The following is a 19,519-nucleotide window of genomic DNA, read 5'->3' as shown; positions in this document are numbered from 1 at the left end:
ATGGATATTTTGATTTTGGTCAGTTTGGTAACAACATTAAAGAAAAAATCCTAAGTATAATTTATCTGGGGGGCCAGAAGAGCAAAAACCAACAATGAAAATGACAGAGACAATGGAATGCACAGTAAGGAAAGGCACACAATTATTAGCTACAATAAATGGCCAAAATGAAAGCAATGGAACCACCACTTGAACTTTAAAAAATATTTGTAATTATTTCTGTGAACATTTTTTATGTTTTAACAGTCCTCTCTATCCTACTTCAAACACCACAGTACTAATTATAATTTTAGTGATGTAATTTATCAATATTGGCTGAATGAACTCTCTGTATAGCAGAAATGAAAAACTACTGTAGTTGATATCTGAATTTACCTGTAAAATTAGTTTATCCTTTTTTTTTCCAGGGCAACTGACTAGTATTTTACTGTATCCACTGTGAGGAGTAGTTTATTTTAATTGTGTAGTATTGGCTTTGCAAATCTTTTTAAAAAGGTACATTATTAAATATATATACAATAATTATGTAAGAAAACATTCTTGCTTGGCAATAATGTTCTTTCTTTTAACAATCTGACTTCCTCATTGACTTGCTTCAGTAGAAAATACTACAAGGCCAAAGTATTCAATCACACAGGAAATATTAAATTTTGGAAGCATGTTGCAAGGTAAACACTACAAGCAGAAAAGATCATCATAAGATCAGCTTAATACATATTGTAGCAAGAGAATTTCCCTTCCTAACAAAATACTACTATCAAATAATTGAGATTGCATGTACCACAGTGCTTAACCCACAGCAGTACTGTACATGGGGGTTATACCACCTGCTGCTCATTCCCAATACTGTCCTACTCTCATTTTGTTGCTGCAACTTGTGGCCTTTATCATTCAGAGAACCAATCTGTTGAAAAGATTGGAATCTCTAGAAATTTCACTTGAAAAGTGGCATTACAGATGACACAGACTCCTCACTGCCACATAGATTCCATGGCTTTTTGGGGATCACTGTTGGGCTTTTCGTCATTTGCGAGATTGTTGTTGCTGGAGTTCCTTTTACTAGATTTCATCAGTTTGGCTACAGAAGGCAAAGAATCTGTGCTCACTTTTAGTGCATCACATAAGCCAAGCAACACTGGCCAGCACTAAAACATGCTAATTAGTTTATCAAGCTCAGAAATGGCATCTATATTTAAAATGAATCTCCACCATGTTCTACTAGGACAAGCTTAAAGAGAAATTGTTTTCACTACTGATTATTTTGTCCACCATTTTTAGGTTATATTTTGATAAAATGATCTTTCACACTTATCTGACAGATGTCTCCACAATGCCAGAAACCCTCTTTGCATACAGATTGTAAAATTACTTCTTAACTATTTTTGAGCATAAAATATGATTGACTTGTAGACACATTTTTTAGACACTAAGTGATTCACTTGCCCTATCTGAAAACTTATGGCTGCTTCTTGTTTTACTCTATTGTACCCTGCAGGACTCAATTTTAGCGTCAGTTCTGTTCATATTTTTATCAATTATCTGGATACAAAAGTTGAATGCACTATTAGTAAGTTTGCTGGTGTTATCAAAATGGGAGGTGCTGTTGACTCTCCTGAGGAACAAGAGCCCTTGCATAGATAAGGATGTGGATACAGTGAGACACTGGGCAATCACCACTGACACAAAAATGACAAGTTAAAATGCCATATTCTGCAGCTGGGATAGAGAAATGACAGACACACGTCTAAACTGGGAGAGGGGCAGCTCTGGGGTTGCAGAGAGGGCTCTGGGGGTGCTGGTTGGCAGCAGGCTCTGTGGAGCCAGCAGTGTGCCCTGGCAGCCAGGAGGGCACCAAAGCCCATCCTGGGTGAAGAGAACCCCATCCCAGGTGCACCAAAGCCCATCCTGGGTGAAGCAAACCCCATCCCAGGTGCACCAAACCCTCTCCTGGGTACCCCCAAACCCCATCCTGGGTGCACCAAACTCTGCATCCCCAACCCATGCAAAGAGGTGACTGTCCCTTTGTGTCCAGTGATGGGGCAGGGCTCCCCTCCCTTCTGGGCTCCACCATTTCAGAACGATGGAAAGGTCCTCAAAGGCATCTGGAGAAGGGCAATACAGCTGGGGGAAGGACTGGATACCGTGGCCTGTGAGGAGCTCCTAAGGGCTTTGGGCTCATCTAGTTTGGGGTAAAGGAGGCTGAGGGGCAACCTCCTTGCTCTCTTCAGCTGCCCGAGGAGGGGAAGTGGAGAGGGAGGTGCTGATCTCTTGTCCCTAGGATGCAGCGATAGGATGTGTGGGAATGGCTCAAAGCTGTGCCAGGGGAGGTTCAGACTTGCCATTAGGAAGCATTTCTTCATAGAGAGGGTGGTCAAGCCTGATGATGCCCTGAGCCTGTCAGTGCATAAGGGGCATTTGGACAGAGCCCTTAACAACCTGCTTTACCTTTGAGTCGGCCCTGAAGTGAAGCAGTGGGGCTAAATGATTCCTGTAGGTTCCCACAGCTGAAACATTTTGTTTTCTTATGCTCTGTTATTCCTAGGTTTTGGGTTTTCAAGAGGCACATGTGTACAGGAAACAGAACAGAGTACAATGTATACAGGAAATAGAAGCTACCTGAGTAAAAAGTTCCTTAAGTGATGGATCTGTTCCTTGAAGCTTTTAAGTTCTAAATTCTGGCCAGGGACCTTTTTTTTTGGCTCTAGGAAAACTGAACAGTATGTCTCTATTCAAACAGCACTGAAGAACAAACATGTAATAACTACACAGGTAATACAGTGCATACTATTATGATATTTTGTGGGATGATGAAAGTAATTTTAACATTTAAAATTATATTCTGCATAAATACAAATGGAAGACTGATACTCTCCCATTTTTAATAAGAAGTGAGAGATTCCAGGCACAACTTTCTACATATTTATCTGATATGTTAAATATGAAGAATTTCACTTATTTGAATATGTGCTCAGCCACACATTTCCTCATTTCTTCCCTTAATAAGATTAAAAATATTTATTTCAAACTTCTGATAACTGAAATGTTCACTATCACTCCCACTGCAACTCCAACTAAACCATGTTAAATGTTACACTACATGTAGTTTTTATAGTTACAAACATAAGAAGTCACTAAATTAAGGCCATTATAGATGAGAAAACTATGATTTGAATTTCTTTAATTTACTTTGCCAGCTAAAATACTGCCTGACACTGATACAATCATTAAGGAATAAGGATATTCTCCTGGGGTTAAAATTTCCGCAGTTTGACCCCAGTATGTGCATCTATAATGTAATCCTTACATGATCTACTGATTGGGAAGTTATTGACTGTTTTTGCTAGGTTATGTCTTAACATGTTACTAGATAAAAAAATTACACATAATAGTCTAATTAGTCAATAGCACAGACACAGCAAATACCTACCCCAAACCCACTTTGCAAAAGAACTCCCTTCTTCTTTGGAACAAGAAAGAAACAGCTATTTTCCATATGATTCAACTAACAATTTCCATGATCAACTAACAATTTAACAATTAGTACAAAATGTTTATTATAAGCTGCTCTGAGGAAGTTAAAAAAAAAAAGAAAACTGTGTGCAAAAATTGAAGTCCTGAGATTTAGTGAATAATCAGGTACCCTACACTTTTTTTTTCCTTTATCTGTTTGCGTTTGCAAACCACCCTCCACCAGCAGCAGGGCAGGCAGGTGGCATCTTAGTATTCAATATATTGTTGCAACATACTGAAGAAAATAGCTCCTGTCTCTTTTTCCACAGCCACATCTCATTCACAATGCCCTTTATTCACTTCCAAAGGTTCACCCTTTTAGGCTTTAAAGGAAGTGAAATTCTAAAGCAGCAATCATCACAATGCTCCATTATGAAGGAATTACTAATTAATCATATATTGTATACAAGAAAGACTGATTTGGTGGTACAGCTAGCTAAGTCCTGGGTACTTGTGGCAATTGTGCCTACCTAAATAAGGCAGAACTAATCTAAAAATACAGGATAAATGGACACAGGCCTTTTGAAAACGTGATGCTTACACCCTTTCAGGATGCCACAAGCATACATGGTTTATGGTGGCTTTCAGTTCTATTTCAGGACAAAGTATTCATGATGTCATACTGTTTTCTGAAACCTGTGTCAGAAAGTTGTGTTAGGCAGACAAGCTCCTTCACAAGAAACCACCTTGAAAACGAAATTGTATTGACCATGAGAGGAGAACTCCAAACTAGCCCATACAGCTGGGTGACTTAAATCTAAAAGATTTGCATTCTTGTCAATTGAAAAAGCTATAGCAACCCATGCAAACAGATTCTGTGAATTTTTTGGTCAAAATATTGAAACAATGCTATGAAGAAATTTATTTAAGTTTGTGGAATGAAAAAGATGGAATTATGCAAAAAGAAAGAAAAAAAGTCAAATTAAGTGCAGTATTTTACATAAAGCTGACCTTAAAAGAATGCTAATAAACATTAAAAACTTAGAAATATAAGTGTTTTTTTAATTCCTAAAAACTCCCGATTAAATTGTAAATGTGAAAGTTCAATATACATAACTGATACGGGTCAAAATACCTCCTGCAAATGCACACCACCAGTAGTGTGCAAGTACATAAGCCATGTATCCTGACTAATGAATACAGCATGTTCTCTAGCAATTATAAAAAGAGTCATCTGTGAGAAAAAGCACACCTAGCAGTCACAGACTGGAAAAACAAAAATTGCTTGGAGTTAAATCTGATTACCTTTTCCTTCCCAAATTTTCAAATGTAACGCTGCCCAAGTCCCAGGGCACCTCAACACACTTGAGGTGGGCTAATGCAAATCTCATGAAATGCAATAAAGTGAAGTGCAAGGTTCATGGTAATCCCAGGCTACAGGCTGGGTGGAGAAGTGTGAGAGCAGTCCCGCAGAGAAAGATTTGGGGGTGATGATTGAGGAAAAACTCAACAACAGCTGGCAATGTGCACTCACAGCCCAAGGTGTCCTGGGCTGCATCCAAAGCAGTGTGGGCAGCAGGGCCAGGGAAGGTGGAGAGGGACTCTTCAAAAGGGACTGCAGTGACAGTACAAGGAGTAATGGGTACAAACTGAAAGGGGAGAAACAAAGGTTGGGTATCAGGAAGAAATTCTTTACTGTGAGGGTGGTGAGACACTGGAACAGGTTGTCCCGAGAGGCTGTGGTTTCCCCATCCCTGAGGGTGTTCAAGGCCAGGCAGGATAAGGCCTTGAGCAACCTCCTCTAGAGGGAGGTGTCCCTCCCTGCCCATGGCAGAGGGCACTGGACTAGATGATCTTTAATGTCCCTTCCAACCCCTAACTATCTATGATTCTATGTTTATCTTCTTTGCTAGAAGTTGACTAATTTACCATCTTTTCTCCAGATCATCCAGTTATCTGTATACCTAATGTCTCTTATATACATCTTTAAACATATTCTAAAGCTTTTTCTCTGTGGTCATTTTCCCCACTTTAGGAAAACAAAACAAAAAAATCCCATGTAAAAATCTTGTAATAAAGATTTAAAATACATACATTCCACCTAACACTGAAAAACACATGTAAACATATCAGTTATTTACACCGGAGAACCAAAATAGAGAAACTAAGAAGAAAATTCAATTAAGATTACTATTAAAATCAAATTTGAAAACATTTGTGGCATGACAGCCTTAGACAGAGAGAGTGGCCATATTAGGATAAAAGTGTATTTAATCAAAAACAAAGAAAACCTGTAATCCTTTAGAAAGTTGATGCATCTATGCCATTGATAACCAGACTGTTTTGAGAACATCATGGCAAGACTCCTGGCATCCAGTTTATTATGCATTTTCAAAAAGAATTAACACAAATTCTTCCCATGGATTGAAAGATACCTGTTTTTGACATCTTATGATTAAAAAAATCATGTTTTTTAAGATCTTTTAAAATCAGAAACTGGAATACTACACTGGAATAAACCGAGTTTCCAGCAAGTTGGTATTTGATAAACAAATACCAGAATAAACATTAAACTGCCAAAACTGGAAGCACTGCATTTGTTACTGGGCTTTTATGTAGAAAATACACTAAAAGCCAATGAGGCCAGCCTGTACCAGAGGAGAAGCAAGGAGCATAGACAGATGAAGCCAGACAACAGGTGTGGCTGACCTTAGCAGCAATCATTCTTCCTTTCTCCCCACATTTCTTGTCTTGTGAAGATGACATAGTCTCAATGCAAGACTTTACACTGTAGCAGTAAGGCACTCAAAGGTAAGACAGAGAAATACGTAAATTGTTTTGGTGACACTGCTACACTGAAACCTCTGGAAAAAACGGAAGAAACCATGATGCTCCACAGCTCTGAAGCAGAAACAAAAGCAGAAGATTTATCAAGGCACAAGATCCACCTGATACCTTTTTTTCACAAGAAATCACTCTGCTCAGTTGCAGGAATAATAAATAAATGTCCTGCCTGTATATGATGTCAGACAAAAGCATCTAATAATCCTTTTTGCGTAAAAGTCTGTGCATATTTGATTTGATCAGAAATGTTTTATTTTATGCTAAAATGGATTTAGCTACATCAAAACTACCAGGGAAGTTAAGAAATGGAGGAGGAAAAAGCTCCTGTGCCGAGAAGGAAATGAATAAATAAAATCTCACCTCGAACTTAAATCCAAATTATAGCCTTTATGTCCTTATGTAAGATTTGCTAGTTTTTCTGAAATAGTTATAATATTTCCACTAGAATTTTATTATCAGGATATGGTATTTACATTGGGTCTTCTTATTTGTTGTTTTCTTTCCAATAATTACAACATATTTTCAGCAGGTACCATCCTTCCTTTAAAGTTAATAGCAACTTTTGCATGCTGTTTTTACCAGCAGAACTAAAAATTTGTGGTGATACATTATATCCATATTAATTCTGATTTTATCTTCATGCAGATTTAGATTTGCACTGAAATAGGATGAATTACTGTAACAGTCTGAGTGGAGAGCTCCTATGGCTGGTGATGACTACTGAATGACAACTGTAAACTGAGGATCAGACATAAAGCTTGTTAGGAAACAAGTCTAATAGATGGGAGCATCTCACTGACTGACAAGCATAACAACACATTTATTACTAGAAACTGTATGATTTTTTTTAACCTTGTGATATTATGAAATATGTTGATTAGATCACCTTTTTCATCACAGGAACAATCCTTATGTGTTTACATATGGGAAAAATGGAAGATGATTTATATTTATTTCATTATTAACATGGCAATCCAATTTTTTGGCGAGACCCCTAAATGTAGTGTTTCCTTATTTAATGAGAGCTGCCAGTAAACCAAACAGATGACTCTTTCACACAGGTTTGAACATGCAAATTCATTTCAAATAGATATCCAGCTAGGCTATATCAGTTCTTCTTCAATGCAATCACAATACGCTCTTGATCAATCCACAAACACACTCAAATGAAGATGGTAATTTTGGAAAGCTGTTTATCTACCAAGTATCTCATATAGTATTTCTTACAATCTGAATGTCTTTCTGGTTTTGTGAAAAAAAAACCTTTTTAGCACATAGAGAAAGTAGTTAAATAGGCCAGCCAGGGATATAATGGGAAGAAGCAGTGAAATCAATGGAAATGAAAAAATTAAAGAAAAAGCTAACAAATATTCTTCATGCATACCAACATAAAGCACTACAGTATATATGTTGTACTAGTTTTGACAGAGCACAAGTCTTGATATTTTGGCTATAAAAGCAGTGCTGCTACATGCTACAGCTTAATAAGGACAGCTTTGTAGTATGAATGTTTAACAGAAAATGAAAATAAATTAAATATTATAACTGAAATATTAGGTCTTTATTAAAATTCTGAAGCAGAACTCAGAATTACATTAAAACATGAAGAAAAAAGTGAAAATAAACTTAAGCTAAAAACTCTTTCACTGAATTCTGCATAAAACAAATATCTTACCTGCTGAAGAGTAAATTAGATTTTTAATTTAATTAATCTAAAAGACAGTTAATAAAATAAACCTATTCTATACATTTAACTTTTAACCCGAAGCTATCTTGTTTGTTCCTTTCTTTTAACTTAAGGTAGATGTATCAGAAAGAGGTAACATCATTCATACCAAAATTTGCTTATTACAGAATGTAACGATTTGATCAGTGAGGGTGATAAATGACAAAACAAGTGAAGTTATCAGCTGAGAAGAGTAAACAGAACTAGTGTTTCTATGGCAAAATAAAGAGAACTTGTGATGACCACATATATTAATAAATAATTTTTTATTAATTTCTATATCCTTTATCTCTATATGAAAATCCTCCAAACTAATTCAAAACTGGGAAAATTTTTCTGCATATTATTCTAGCAAAACAGTCTTGATACAGATCATATTGGTGGCTCCAATATATTCTCTACACAAGAATAAAAAAAGTTATGATGGTAAAGATCAAATGAGGATCACAAGTGAAACAAGCTCTTCCTATCTAAGGTGCAATCCAATTAGAGTATTACATTGCTCTATTTAACGCAGTTTAATTATGTTACCTAGTAAAATTAAAATAGACTTGGTGCTTTCAAGTGTGTATAAACTGAACCTTTAGTGTTTCAATTAATTCTTGAATGTTTCAGTTGAAACACACCTAGCCTAAAATTATCATCTAAAATCATGTTATGTCCCACTTCCTTAGCAAGAAATGAACTTCATACATACTCTAATGTATCATTCTTATGGAAAACTATATCATACAGAAGAAATAACACCCCAAGAAACAGAGGAAATTATTTTAGTGCCAAAATGCAATTCAATAATTGCTGTTTAACTAGCAGTATTTTTTCATATTCCTAACAGTGAGATGATACAGCAGTATAGAAATTATTTTGAAAAACAGGCTATTTTATTGACACACAGAGCAAGAGAAAAATGCTGCTGAAGACATGAACTTTAGCTTTTGTTCAGTGTTGGCAAATGCTACTTTTAATTTTTGAAAAAAGATCAAACCAGTTTTTAATTTTCAAAATATAGTGTGGAGCTCTGACATTCAAGAAATTTTAGGATTTTCAACTTCAAAGTAACTCTACTACTCTTCATCTCTGTTTAATGGATACATTTAAGCCTCATTTGTTTTCACAGTCAATTAAGCACCTGAAATAGGAATGACACTTTTTTCAGAAACTCTGTTCTTCTATTAAGTCATGCACAATACAGGCAAACCCTTTTTTTTTAATTCAAGTATAAAATTCTCTGTTGTTGTGAAAGATCCCACTATGTTCAAGTGGGATAGCTATACTTTTCATGAATTATGACTCTTCACAATTTTTGTTTTCAGGAAATAATACTGTATGGGTTTTTTTTAATAAAGTAATAATTTCTCGCATGATACCAAAAATGGTATTTATCTGTACCAATCACCTTATGATTCAAACTGGAGAGAATGTTCAGATCATCTAAATTATCCAATGCTTTTTCATTAGTTCCTAAAAATTATGTCCCCTAACTTCACTGCCTTTTTGAATACTGATGAATCTGTATTATTACTGATGCTTTATCTCCTTTCTATATTTTTAAAATGCTGCTACCCTATGTTTCACAGTTCTCTTTCCCGTTTATTCCAAATCTCTACGTGCAGACCAGAATACTCAGAAGAATGAGGTAAAAGTGCTCCTCAGGGCAGCAAAGGTAAGGTTAGTATAAAACCAGTTCCCTAACTGAAATACAGGCTGATTGAGTAAGCTCTTAGGTAAAAAGTTCTTCACGGTCATGTTTTGTGGAACCACAATATTCTATACCACAATTGCAACAGAATGCATCTTCCCACAGAACTGCCCCCCACAGACATTCCCACAATATGAGCTTTTAATCTGGAACAGAATTTGGAGACATACCATAGATAAGTAAGAATAAACTGGTAAAACATATTACCTCAGTATTCTGAACAATTGGAATTTTTTTGAAATAAGCTACCAAAACTATACTAACATCAGGCAAACAAACTGATTAAATGCAGGGAAGCTACAGATACTGATCTATAATTTATATTATTTAACATTTACATCTAACATAGTTATGCTCAACAACCCTTTTTTTGTATTTTTCTTACATTTTCACAAAAATCATAAAATGTTAAAATTTAACATATGAAATGTAATAATTTTCAAGCTGTCAAGGGAAAGGTATATCTTCATGATTAAGTTTTCACAGTATTCTTACTCCTGTATCTTATACATACATAGTGCTTTTTTTACAAAAAGTACTACGTACTCCTTATTCAAACAACATCATACCGCAATGCATTCTGTCACAAAAATTGTGTCAGTCTGCAAGAACATCTGAGTGACTAAAAGACTATCCTCACAGGCTTTGCATCAGTCTGAAATACTTACTGTCGCTGGGGAGGCCCGCGTTGTGTGAGTCACTGTATGACCAGAATTTTCCATTGAATTGCCAATCAGATAGGTCCCTCCTGAGCTGCTAATGAGTTGTCCTCCTGTTACGCCCATCTGAATCCCTCCAGTGCCCACCATGCTATGGGACGAGACCACTGTTGTCACCTGTGCAGAACTTCCTTGAGTATCAAAATAATTTCCCCCAGTGTTTTGACTGTACATCTGGGTTTCTGTGTAAGGATAAGTTGTTGATCGGCTTCAAGAAAAGAAAATAAAAGAAAAGGAAAATGCATTATTTGTATTTCATTTAGCTGAGGGTAATGTTAGAACTCTAGAAGTTGATTTACAGAAATGAAAATCAAATCAAATCAGATTGGCAAACAATTCCTGTCTCCTCAGAGAATAACAGTTAATCAAGTCAAAGCATTAAGTAACTAACTCAGTGTAAATGATAAGCCAAGCATCCAGCGAACATTACAGAAAAACTGTCAGTCTTACACAAAGAGGAAGAGAGAGAGGAACAATAAAAATTGAGGGCAGGCACATAGAACTAATACAATTATTAATATATTGCAAATATAAATTATATTTAATTTCTAAAGCCTCACCTGCATCAACATTTTTTAAAATTTGACAATAAAATTTTGATTTCTATTAAGATGTTATATGTTTTGCATAATGCACAGTTTGCAAAATTACAAACAATTCATACAAATGTCAACTAACAGAGTCCAAAGTTCAAGAGTTCTCTGTTGTCTATTGCTTTTAAATTCACTGAAGCTATTGAATGAAGCTTAAAAATCTAAGTCTAGTGGTATTTCGGGAAATGCAATTATTTTTACAGGGCAAGTTCCAAATCAGATATGTATTTGTGCAATGATACAAAACAGCATTTAAGAAAAAAACCAAAAAAACAGACTTATAATTTGTAAAATGGTTACAAAGATTAAAGAAGTTAAAGGAATGCAACAGCAACATTTTAAAAATAATTATCAAGTATGAAACATTCACATGTCATTACACAGTTCACCCTAATAAACTACTCAGCTACAGAAACCTTCCATCATATGTTTCATATCCTTATTTACTTATTTTGAATAATTATTCTTCATGTGTTATTATCTAATTATAATTGTTGAATTTGTATTTGTTCCCACAAACTAAATTTATTATTAAACTCAATGTAATTCAAAACTGTACACAGAACTCATTTTTTCAAAGACTGGATCTTTTTATGTTGACAAGCATGAGAACTAGTAAAAATCACACAGTTTAGCCAGTCATTAATTTTCTCATTTAAGAATAAAAATCTGTAACATTTCATGTAATCCACGGGCAATTTCAATTTATACGGCATGTAGCTAAACAAGTTTAAAAAACCCCAACAACTGAACAACAAAATCCCAGACACTTTTGTACAGAAACACAAGAGATGGATGCAGCAGTCATGTTTTATGCAGTAAGATGATGATTAAAACACCTATGCAAAAACCTTAAGTCAGGCTTTCCTTCCCCTTTATCTATATAATATTTATTTTTTTAGTAATACAGAGAAAAAGTCAAGGCAATTTACTATTGTTATTTTTTTAATTATGAAAATTTATGTAAGATTACTTAATTAGAAAAGAACAGACACAGAAACTATAATTTCTTCTTTACCTTCAGAAAAGGATTACTTCTAAATAACTGAGGAACATAACAGTACATCATCAACAAAGTAAGTCATAAAATTTGCTTTATTAACTATGACTACAAGAGTTTCTCCCTTCTCCTGCAGAGACTTTCAGAATCTCCAAAACCTAATTTCTAAAATTTGAGATGTTTCATAAACCTCATACTACCTTATTCCCTCTTACACCTCTTTAAGATACTTAAACACTTTCTCTTTTATTTTAAGTATTTCAAAAGCCTCAAGATCAGCTGCAAAAAACCTTTAAGCTAATAAAAAAAAAAAATGTTGCAGTCTGCTGAAAACAAAGCAAAATAGTTCTTTTAGGGACTAATACTCAAACAGACACTTAATCTATTAAGCCTTCTTTTAGAAGTTAAAAACAATTGATCTTTGCATTGCACTAACCTATGTATGTATTGAGGTACTGTGCAGGTTGTGATTAATCTGCTCTGGCAAACCGAGGTATCATGGTGATACTTTGTGATACCTTAGGGATACTGTTTATCTTAGATCCATGTAAAAGATTTACTGAGCTGTTAAGGTTCAAAAAAAAAAAAATCAAGTCCAACCACTAACTGAACGCTGCCATCTTCATCCCTTAACCATGTTCCCATGTGCCACATCTAGATGTTCTGTGAACATTTCCAGGGATGGTGGCTTCACCATTTCCCCAAACTGTCTGTTCCACTTCTTGACCACCCTCTGCAGCAAAATGTTTTCTTAATGTCTAACCCTTGGTGCACCTTGAGGTCATTCATCTTGTGATGAGCACAATAACCAGCAGCAGACTGGACATTGCCTCTATCTTTACATGTGTGAACAGTGCTATGCAGTATGGGAGAAATATAGGGAAATGTTGTGATGTAGGCTCAAGGGAAATAGTTCATAGAAATGATCAACAAGAGACTGACACTGTAATTTCTCCCAAAAGAGGAAATAATCTTGGTATCAGCTGTCAGAAAGGGAAGTAATGACAGGATAACGCTGTTGACAGCAAAAATAGACATGGCTAGAAGAAATACACTGTACAAAAGATGCAAGGAGAAATCAATCTCACTTCCAAAACTGGAATTGAATATTGGAAGCAATGCAATTCCTAAAGAATGCTTCAATTTTCTCCTTCAAAGAAAATGAAGTCACTGACTTGGTGTGGAACAGGAGACAAAATATTTGTTTGCTTGTATCTTGTTTAGGTATATCTGTATACCATATATATCATCTGTAGACCTCTATATCACACATAGTCTCTAAATAGGGACTGATTGTAACAGAACACCTATTTCTGTATGTAAGAGCATTCTGTGTCAATGAGTCTGACTCAAAAATACACACACTCTTTCATTTGGTCCAACAATCAACAGGCTTTTCTAGAACACCTGATCATTGGAGATGATTTAGCAAACCCTTTGCAACAGAAATCAGCTGTGTACTTAAAAGTGAGATGAAAATATTATTATTATATGCAATAATAATTGCAACTTGGCAAAGAGGCATTTAATTTAACCAAAATTATTCAATCTGGAAATTAAAAATGCAGTTGTATATGACGAAGTTTTAGAAAGCAGTTTTGGAAAATGTTATTTTTAGAAAGCAGACTTGGATGTTTTAAGGTCATTACACATGGTAACACTACCCTATAAAATAAAGTTGCAGCAAAGATGAAAATAACTTCAAATAAGGAAGTGATCTTCCATTTCTCCACAGCACTTGTAACAAAAATATGTTATACTTTCTCAAATAGCCTGACACATATCATAGTCAGCTTCTTCCCACTGCAAAGGTTGTAAAAACATTCCTAGTTCTTCTTTCACAGAATCACAGAATGACTAGGTTGGAAGACACCTTCAAGATTGAGTCCAACCCATTCCCTAACACCTCAAAGTGCTCTTGTGAGATCAATGTGATCTTATGAGACCACATTAATGATTAACTCTTGTTTGACATAGCAGGAAGGCTACAGAACCTGATAGTTCTTACTATTGAAACACTGTGAAGTTCAGTGCTTACTAGAATGCTTACTTATCAGTTACAAGTAAATTTAAATTGAAGTAGCTAGACTGTAGAATCCTAGTTTCCAGAAGGCTGTGCCAACTAGATCATGTTTACCCTGTGAGCAAGCAACAGAACATCAGGTACTGTGTGAATTCAACTCAAATTAAGCAAGCCTAGAACAGGTGCCTGATGTTAAGATCCCATATTAGAAACTAACAATACCAGCAAGAGTTGGACTAGCATTACAAAGTACAATAAATCAAGGCATTTCCTATTGTGCCTCAGTGCCTGCTCATATACATTTTGATTTACAAAATACAACGTTACAAATAAAAAGTTGGAGTTGTGGTGTAAAGTTGTTTAAAACACCTTTTTTTTTTTTGCACCTGAAAACAGAAAAGAATTAATTCCTACATTCAGTAAGCCCCAGCATTACCATGCAAATCTCTTGCAATGTCTTACCCTACATAACAGGTTCTAATATAATGTTACTGAGCCCAACTTTTACAGACACTTTTGTCTCTTCAAAGACACTGACATTTCGAAAAAAGGAGAAAAACAAAAACAATGACACAGAAAGAGTAAACTTATTCTTGTCCTCCCTTGATTTTCAGTGTGCACATGCAGACATTGTAAATAATTTAATCCCATCTGCACCTATGATCAGACTCTATATAAATACCTAAATCCATTGACTACTGTTTATCACTGTTCAACCTTAGAACACCTCCAGACCAAGAAATTCTTTCATGCCAGAACAATATCCTCAAACTCCTTTAAGTTTTGAGGATAATTCTGTGGTCCTTAAGCTAATAGTGAGCTTCACAGAAACTAGAGAGAACAGAATTCTTTGTCCAATATGGAGGAAAGACCTTATGACAGCCAGATTCTGGAGGTGATGTATCCTAAGCAAAGGGAAGAAAACAAAGTGCCATACACCCTGAGACAGTCATAACAGAACTTGATGCAGCCATTAAATTATAATAGAGAGGCATTTATTAGCCATAAAAAGGAACTGAGATCTTTAACACTTGGTCCAAGACCATTTTCCACATGGAAACAAAGCAATAAAAGTGCACACAATGCACAGCTACAGAAAACCCTGCAAACCAGGGAATATAGTAAAATAAAACAAAGGTGTAATTCTATAAATGTTATTCTAATGATCTGTAATTTAGACAGTTAAGGAAACATTAATTAGAGATTTCTAAAATTCTGATGAAGTACAGCAGACCTACAGTCCAAGAAATATGGCACTGCCACTGTTAGGAACATGTCAAAGGGCATAAATCTACAAGACCTCAGGAGCTGAGTTTTTCAGGCTCTCTTTGTTTAGGCTTCTTTGTCTTAGTCCAGAGTTTTGTTCTAGCAGTGATTACTGAACAATTAGATAAATGTTACTTAATCTGTTTCCATTTTAGCTTAGATTTCTATGATTGTGTGGTATGAAACCTGTAATTAAAATGCTAAGGCATTGTAACATCTAACAGACAATATCAAATAGCTGTTCTGTACACAATAAACAATCTGTGACCTTAAATCAAAACTGTAGCAAGGAGGACCATGAGCTGGTACAACAGTACTCAAGAAGTATCCATTCTGACAAAAGCAGACCACAGAAAACAAACTATGGAAATGGAAACCAGTGAAGAACAGATAGACTATGCTAGATAGAACACATTAAAAATAACTGCAAGTGGACACACTGTGGAGTGGCCATCACCATCCATTATACATTGTGCAAACACAACACCTGTGTTAGTGGTAAATTGCTGAAATTCTCTGTAAGTCAGAGAGGAGCCATTCACCTTAGTATGCATAAGGGTAGTAAAAGGAAAAAGATGATGCCAGAGAAAAAGGGATAGATACTAGAAACTAGTATGAAGATTACAACTTTAACTAAATTGATAATTACTTTATTTAACCATTAAGATTTCAATTGGAGTAATAGTAAATTCTTGGGTTTGCTTAAACTGTGTTTTGCCAACATAAACACCACAAATTGTTGTACAATAAATTGGTGAAGACTGCTGTTTGGATCCAACAGCAGTAGCAATCCTCGCACAATCCCAGCAATTAAAACCCTCATTGCAGCATCAGAAGTACCAGGTGCATGGCTACCTTTTATTAGTGTGCTACAGTTTGTAAGAAGAAAGACCACTTGTAGTATGTGGAACCAATTGATTTCTTAACATAAGGTGCAGCAGGAATAGCCTTAATATTTTCTGAACAGCCAGGTAAGCCTGTACATGCCATTGCAACAACGATGCACTTTTGTTTCAGGATAGAACGACATGCTTGACAAGCAAAACTGCTGTTAACTAGAGACAAATGTAGATAACGTAGTTCAAATATTCTCGTATCATACAACGTATGTGACAAGTTGTGGGCTACACCCCTTGTATTGTTATATTCCCACCAATTTTAATAAAACCAAATAACTTTTAAGTGTAGACAAATAATGATATAAAATGTGTGGGAAGAATTGTATTATAGGAATACAACAGTTAGACTTAACAAAGACTGTGAAACCTGACAAACATCTTATTTTTATAGTTCAAAGAATTAGATAACTTTTTCCTGATTTATATTGTAACTGCACCCTTTTTTGCTATTGTATATGGATTTAAATTGGTGCTAGTTTGCAGGTGTTGTATTCTAAAATAAAGGACAATTCTTCCACAGAATTGCAGAATGGTTTAGGTTAGAAGGGACCTTAAGGATCTTCTAGTCCATCTCCACCTGCCATGGGCAGGGACACCTTCCACTAGGTTACTCAAAGCTCCATCCAACCTGGTCCTGAACACTGCCAGGGATGGGGCACCCACAATTTCTCTGGAACACCTTCCTCACCACCCTCTGAGCCAAGAATTTCTTCATAATATCTGATGTAATCGAATCTAAACCTCTCCTCTTTTAGTTTAAAACCATTGCCCCTTTAGCCTATCATTATCTGACTGTATAAGAAGTCCCTTCCTACCTTTTTCTGTAAACCTTTTTTAAGTAATGGAAGGTCACAATAAAGCCTCTTAGTCTATCCTCATCAGACATCATAGGAGAGGGGCACCAGTGCTCTGGTCATCTTTTTGTCCCTCCTCTGGACCTGCTCTAACAGGTCTATGACTTTCTAATTGCTGAGGACCCCAGAAGTGGACACAGCACTCCAGCGGGGGGGTCTCATGAGAGCAGAGTGGAAAGTGAAGTCCTTCATCAGGCATGCTGTGATAATTTATTCCAGAGATTCCTGTATGAATTAATGTCTTCACCCTAACTATGGTTTGCAGACTTCTTATTCTGTTGCTAGAGCAGCACTGTAACTTTTTCTTGTGCCCCCTGCCCTGTTGTTGTTGAGCAGGGGAAAGTTCAAGGTTTGTGATTGCTGGCCTTTCAGGCACTCAGCTTCATGGTTTCTCACAGAAACCTTGAGTTTCCAGCCGGCATCAAAAGACCAGGAGAGCAGCTCAGATTTTTCCACAGGCTTTATTATCATCCATGAAGGGGTCAGGCTACAGATCCAAAGATGGGGGATCACACGTGTACTTTCATAGGGTTTGGGGGGATCACAAGTAAACCAATGGAAAACAGGGTTAACACATTTTGGCCACCACATTATCTTTCTTTGTTTGGGACAACCAATTATAAAGAACCAAACCTAACCAATAATATTCAAAAAAGATAAGAAGAGCTTACATTTTTCTAACATGAGTCATTCTAAGCAAGTAGTTTTTCTTATCTCAAAGGAGGTTCCAGGGGACTGTCGCAGGGGTGTTTGCAGAGGGATTCATCTCCTCTACACAGCACTGTTGCTTGATAGATTATGGAACAATCCTATATCTAATTTTGTGTTAGAATTAAGATTTTGATTTATCATAAAATATATCAAACATATAATCAGGGGAAGACTACCCAAAATCTGGTGTATAAAAGCAAATGGGAAATGTACTTCACTATATAGAATCTTTAAGAAGTCTGAGTAGAAACACAGACTGGGTCCATCTCTGCTAATGAAATTACAGTCTTCAGAAAGGCTAATCTCCCTGTAAGGACTGAGCAACAAATTGCCTGTCTGCTACATTGCTGCTCACAACAGCATAGGTAAAATCTTCTTTGTAGCAAGGAAAAACAATCTAGATTTGGCTCACATGCTAAGAAGAGCTTTCTTCTTCTATATCCTATTGATTGATTTTGCAGCAACTGACAGAGGGATTCAGATGCAGAAATAAAATAAAATAACGGAAACATGAAGGTTCATGCTAAGCAGTCAGTCACATCTGCTTCTGTTTTTCCCTTGGACTGTAATCAATAGTGTAGTACACTTTTTATACACTGCCAAAAGTCCCAACAGCACACAAAATAATTTAAAATAATGAATGAAAAGTGAAACTTGAAAAATAGCTTATTTAAGAACGACCTCTTTTGGAGGCTAGTAGTATACTATCATGGTCACAATGACGTTATGATGCTGTATGTGTGTGCTGGCTTTGGCTGGTGTAGAGTTACTTTCTTCACAGTAGATAGCATCAATGCCATTTGTAGCACAAGGCTGAAACACAGCCCTGCAGCAGCTACTATGAAGAAAATTAATCTATCCCAAAATCAGACAAAATCAGTACAATGGAGAAGGCTAATGCATATTTAAAATACATTGTTTAGGATTTACAAATGAGAAAAAAAATGGAGAAGACAGTATGTGAAAAATTAATAAATCAAAATGTGCTGGCAGAAATGACCAAAGAACGTTGTCAGTGTTAGCATCCTAAGTCTCTGAATCCAAATATTACTCTTGAATTGCTTTTGGATTACCATCAATACATAAGTACTTTCAGACAATTAAAAAGCTTTCTCAATTGTACTTGTTCATAAAGCCAGTTAGAAAGCAAAAATAGTAAATGAACAAATGACACTGAGAAGCAACATAGTTTAGTTTGAAGTCTGAGCCAGTCTGAAAGGTGGTGTTGCACTAAGTCTGTTACTAGACTAGGTAAGGTCCAGAGAACAAATCAAAGCTCCATTTTTTTCTTAGTCTTACCTAGCTTGTGTATTGAAGAAAGAAACTTGATGATGAAAAAGCTTGTTCAGGAAAGCAGGAAATTCACAATCATGTGAAAAAAGATGTTAAAGAAGCAGCAAAATGAGACTTAATTTCCTTCCTCTGCTTTTTGTCATTTGTTTGGAAAAATAAACCTGATCTCATTTTATGAAACAGGAATGAAATTACATTACGACTTTCTTTAGATAGTAACTACAGCTGCTGCACCTCTCTATCATTTGCCACTAGGATTGCAGCCAGGAAAACAGAAGGCCCTGTCTTTTGTCCTGAGGACAGAAGTTTTACAATATGTCTTTCAGATAGAACATACCCATGAACTAGAAGATACTTTTTCAAACAATACTATGCCATATGGGTGCAACTAAAGCAATCACAAAAATTCTGCTTACACAAAACTTCTGCCTTAATAAAAAAA

At 35.8% G+C, this 19,519-nt stretch overlaps 1 protein-coding gene across 1 annotated transcript in view; it reads right to left on the bottom strand.

The window, feature by feature from the left end:
• RFX3 (regulatory factor X3) overlaps nucleotides 1–19,519 on the bottom strand; it is a 100,561-nt gene that overhangs the window by 23,292 nt on the left and 57,750 nt on the right. Inside the window, exon 5 of the mRNA XM_062512814.1 lies at nucleotides 10,388–10,646. Within this exon, the coding sequence (XP_062368798.1) occupies nucleotides 10,388–10,646 (259 nt within the window). The remainder of the gene's footprint in view (nucleotides 1–10,387; nucleotides 10,647–19,519) is intronic.

This window comes from Cinclus cinclus, chromosome Z (genome assembly GCF_963662255.1).
Source record: "Cinclus cinclus chromosome Z, bCinCin1.1, whole genome shotgun sequence".
In the NCBI taxonomy this organism is placed as follows: Eukaryota; Metazoa; Chordata; class Aves; order Passeriformes; family Cinclidae; genus Cinclus; species Cinclus cinclus.
Note: the sequence above shows the minus strand (reverse complement) of the source record. Positions and strands in the feature narration are given on the sequence as shown.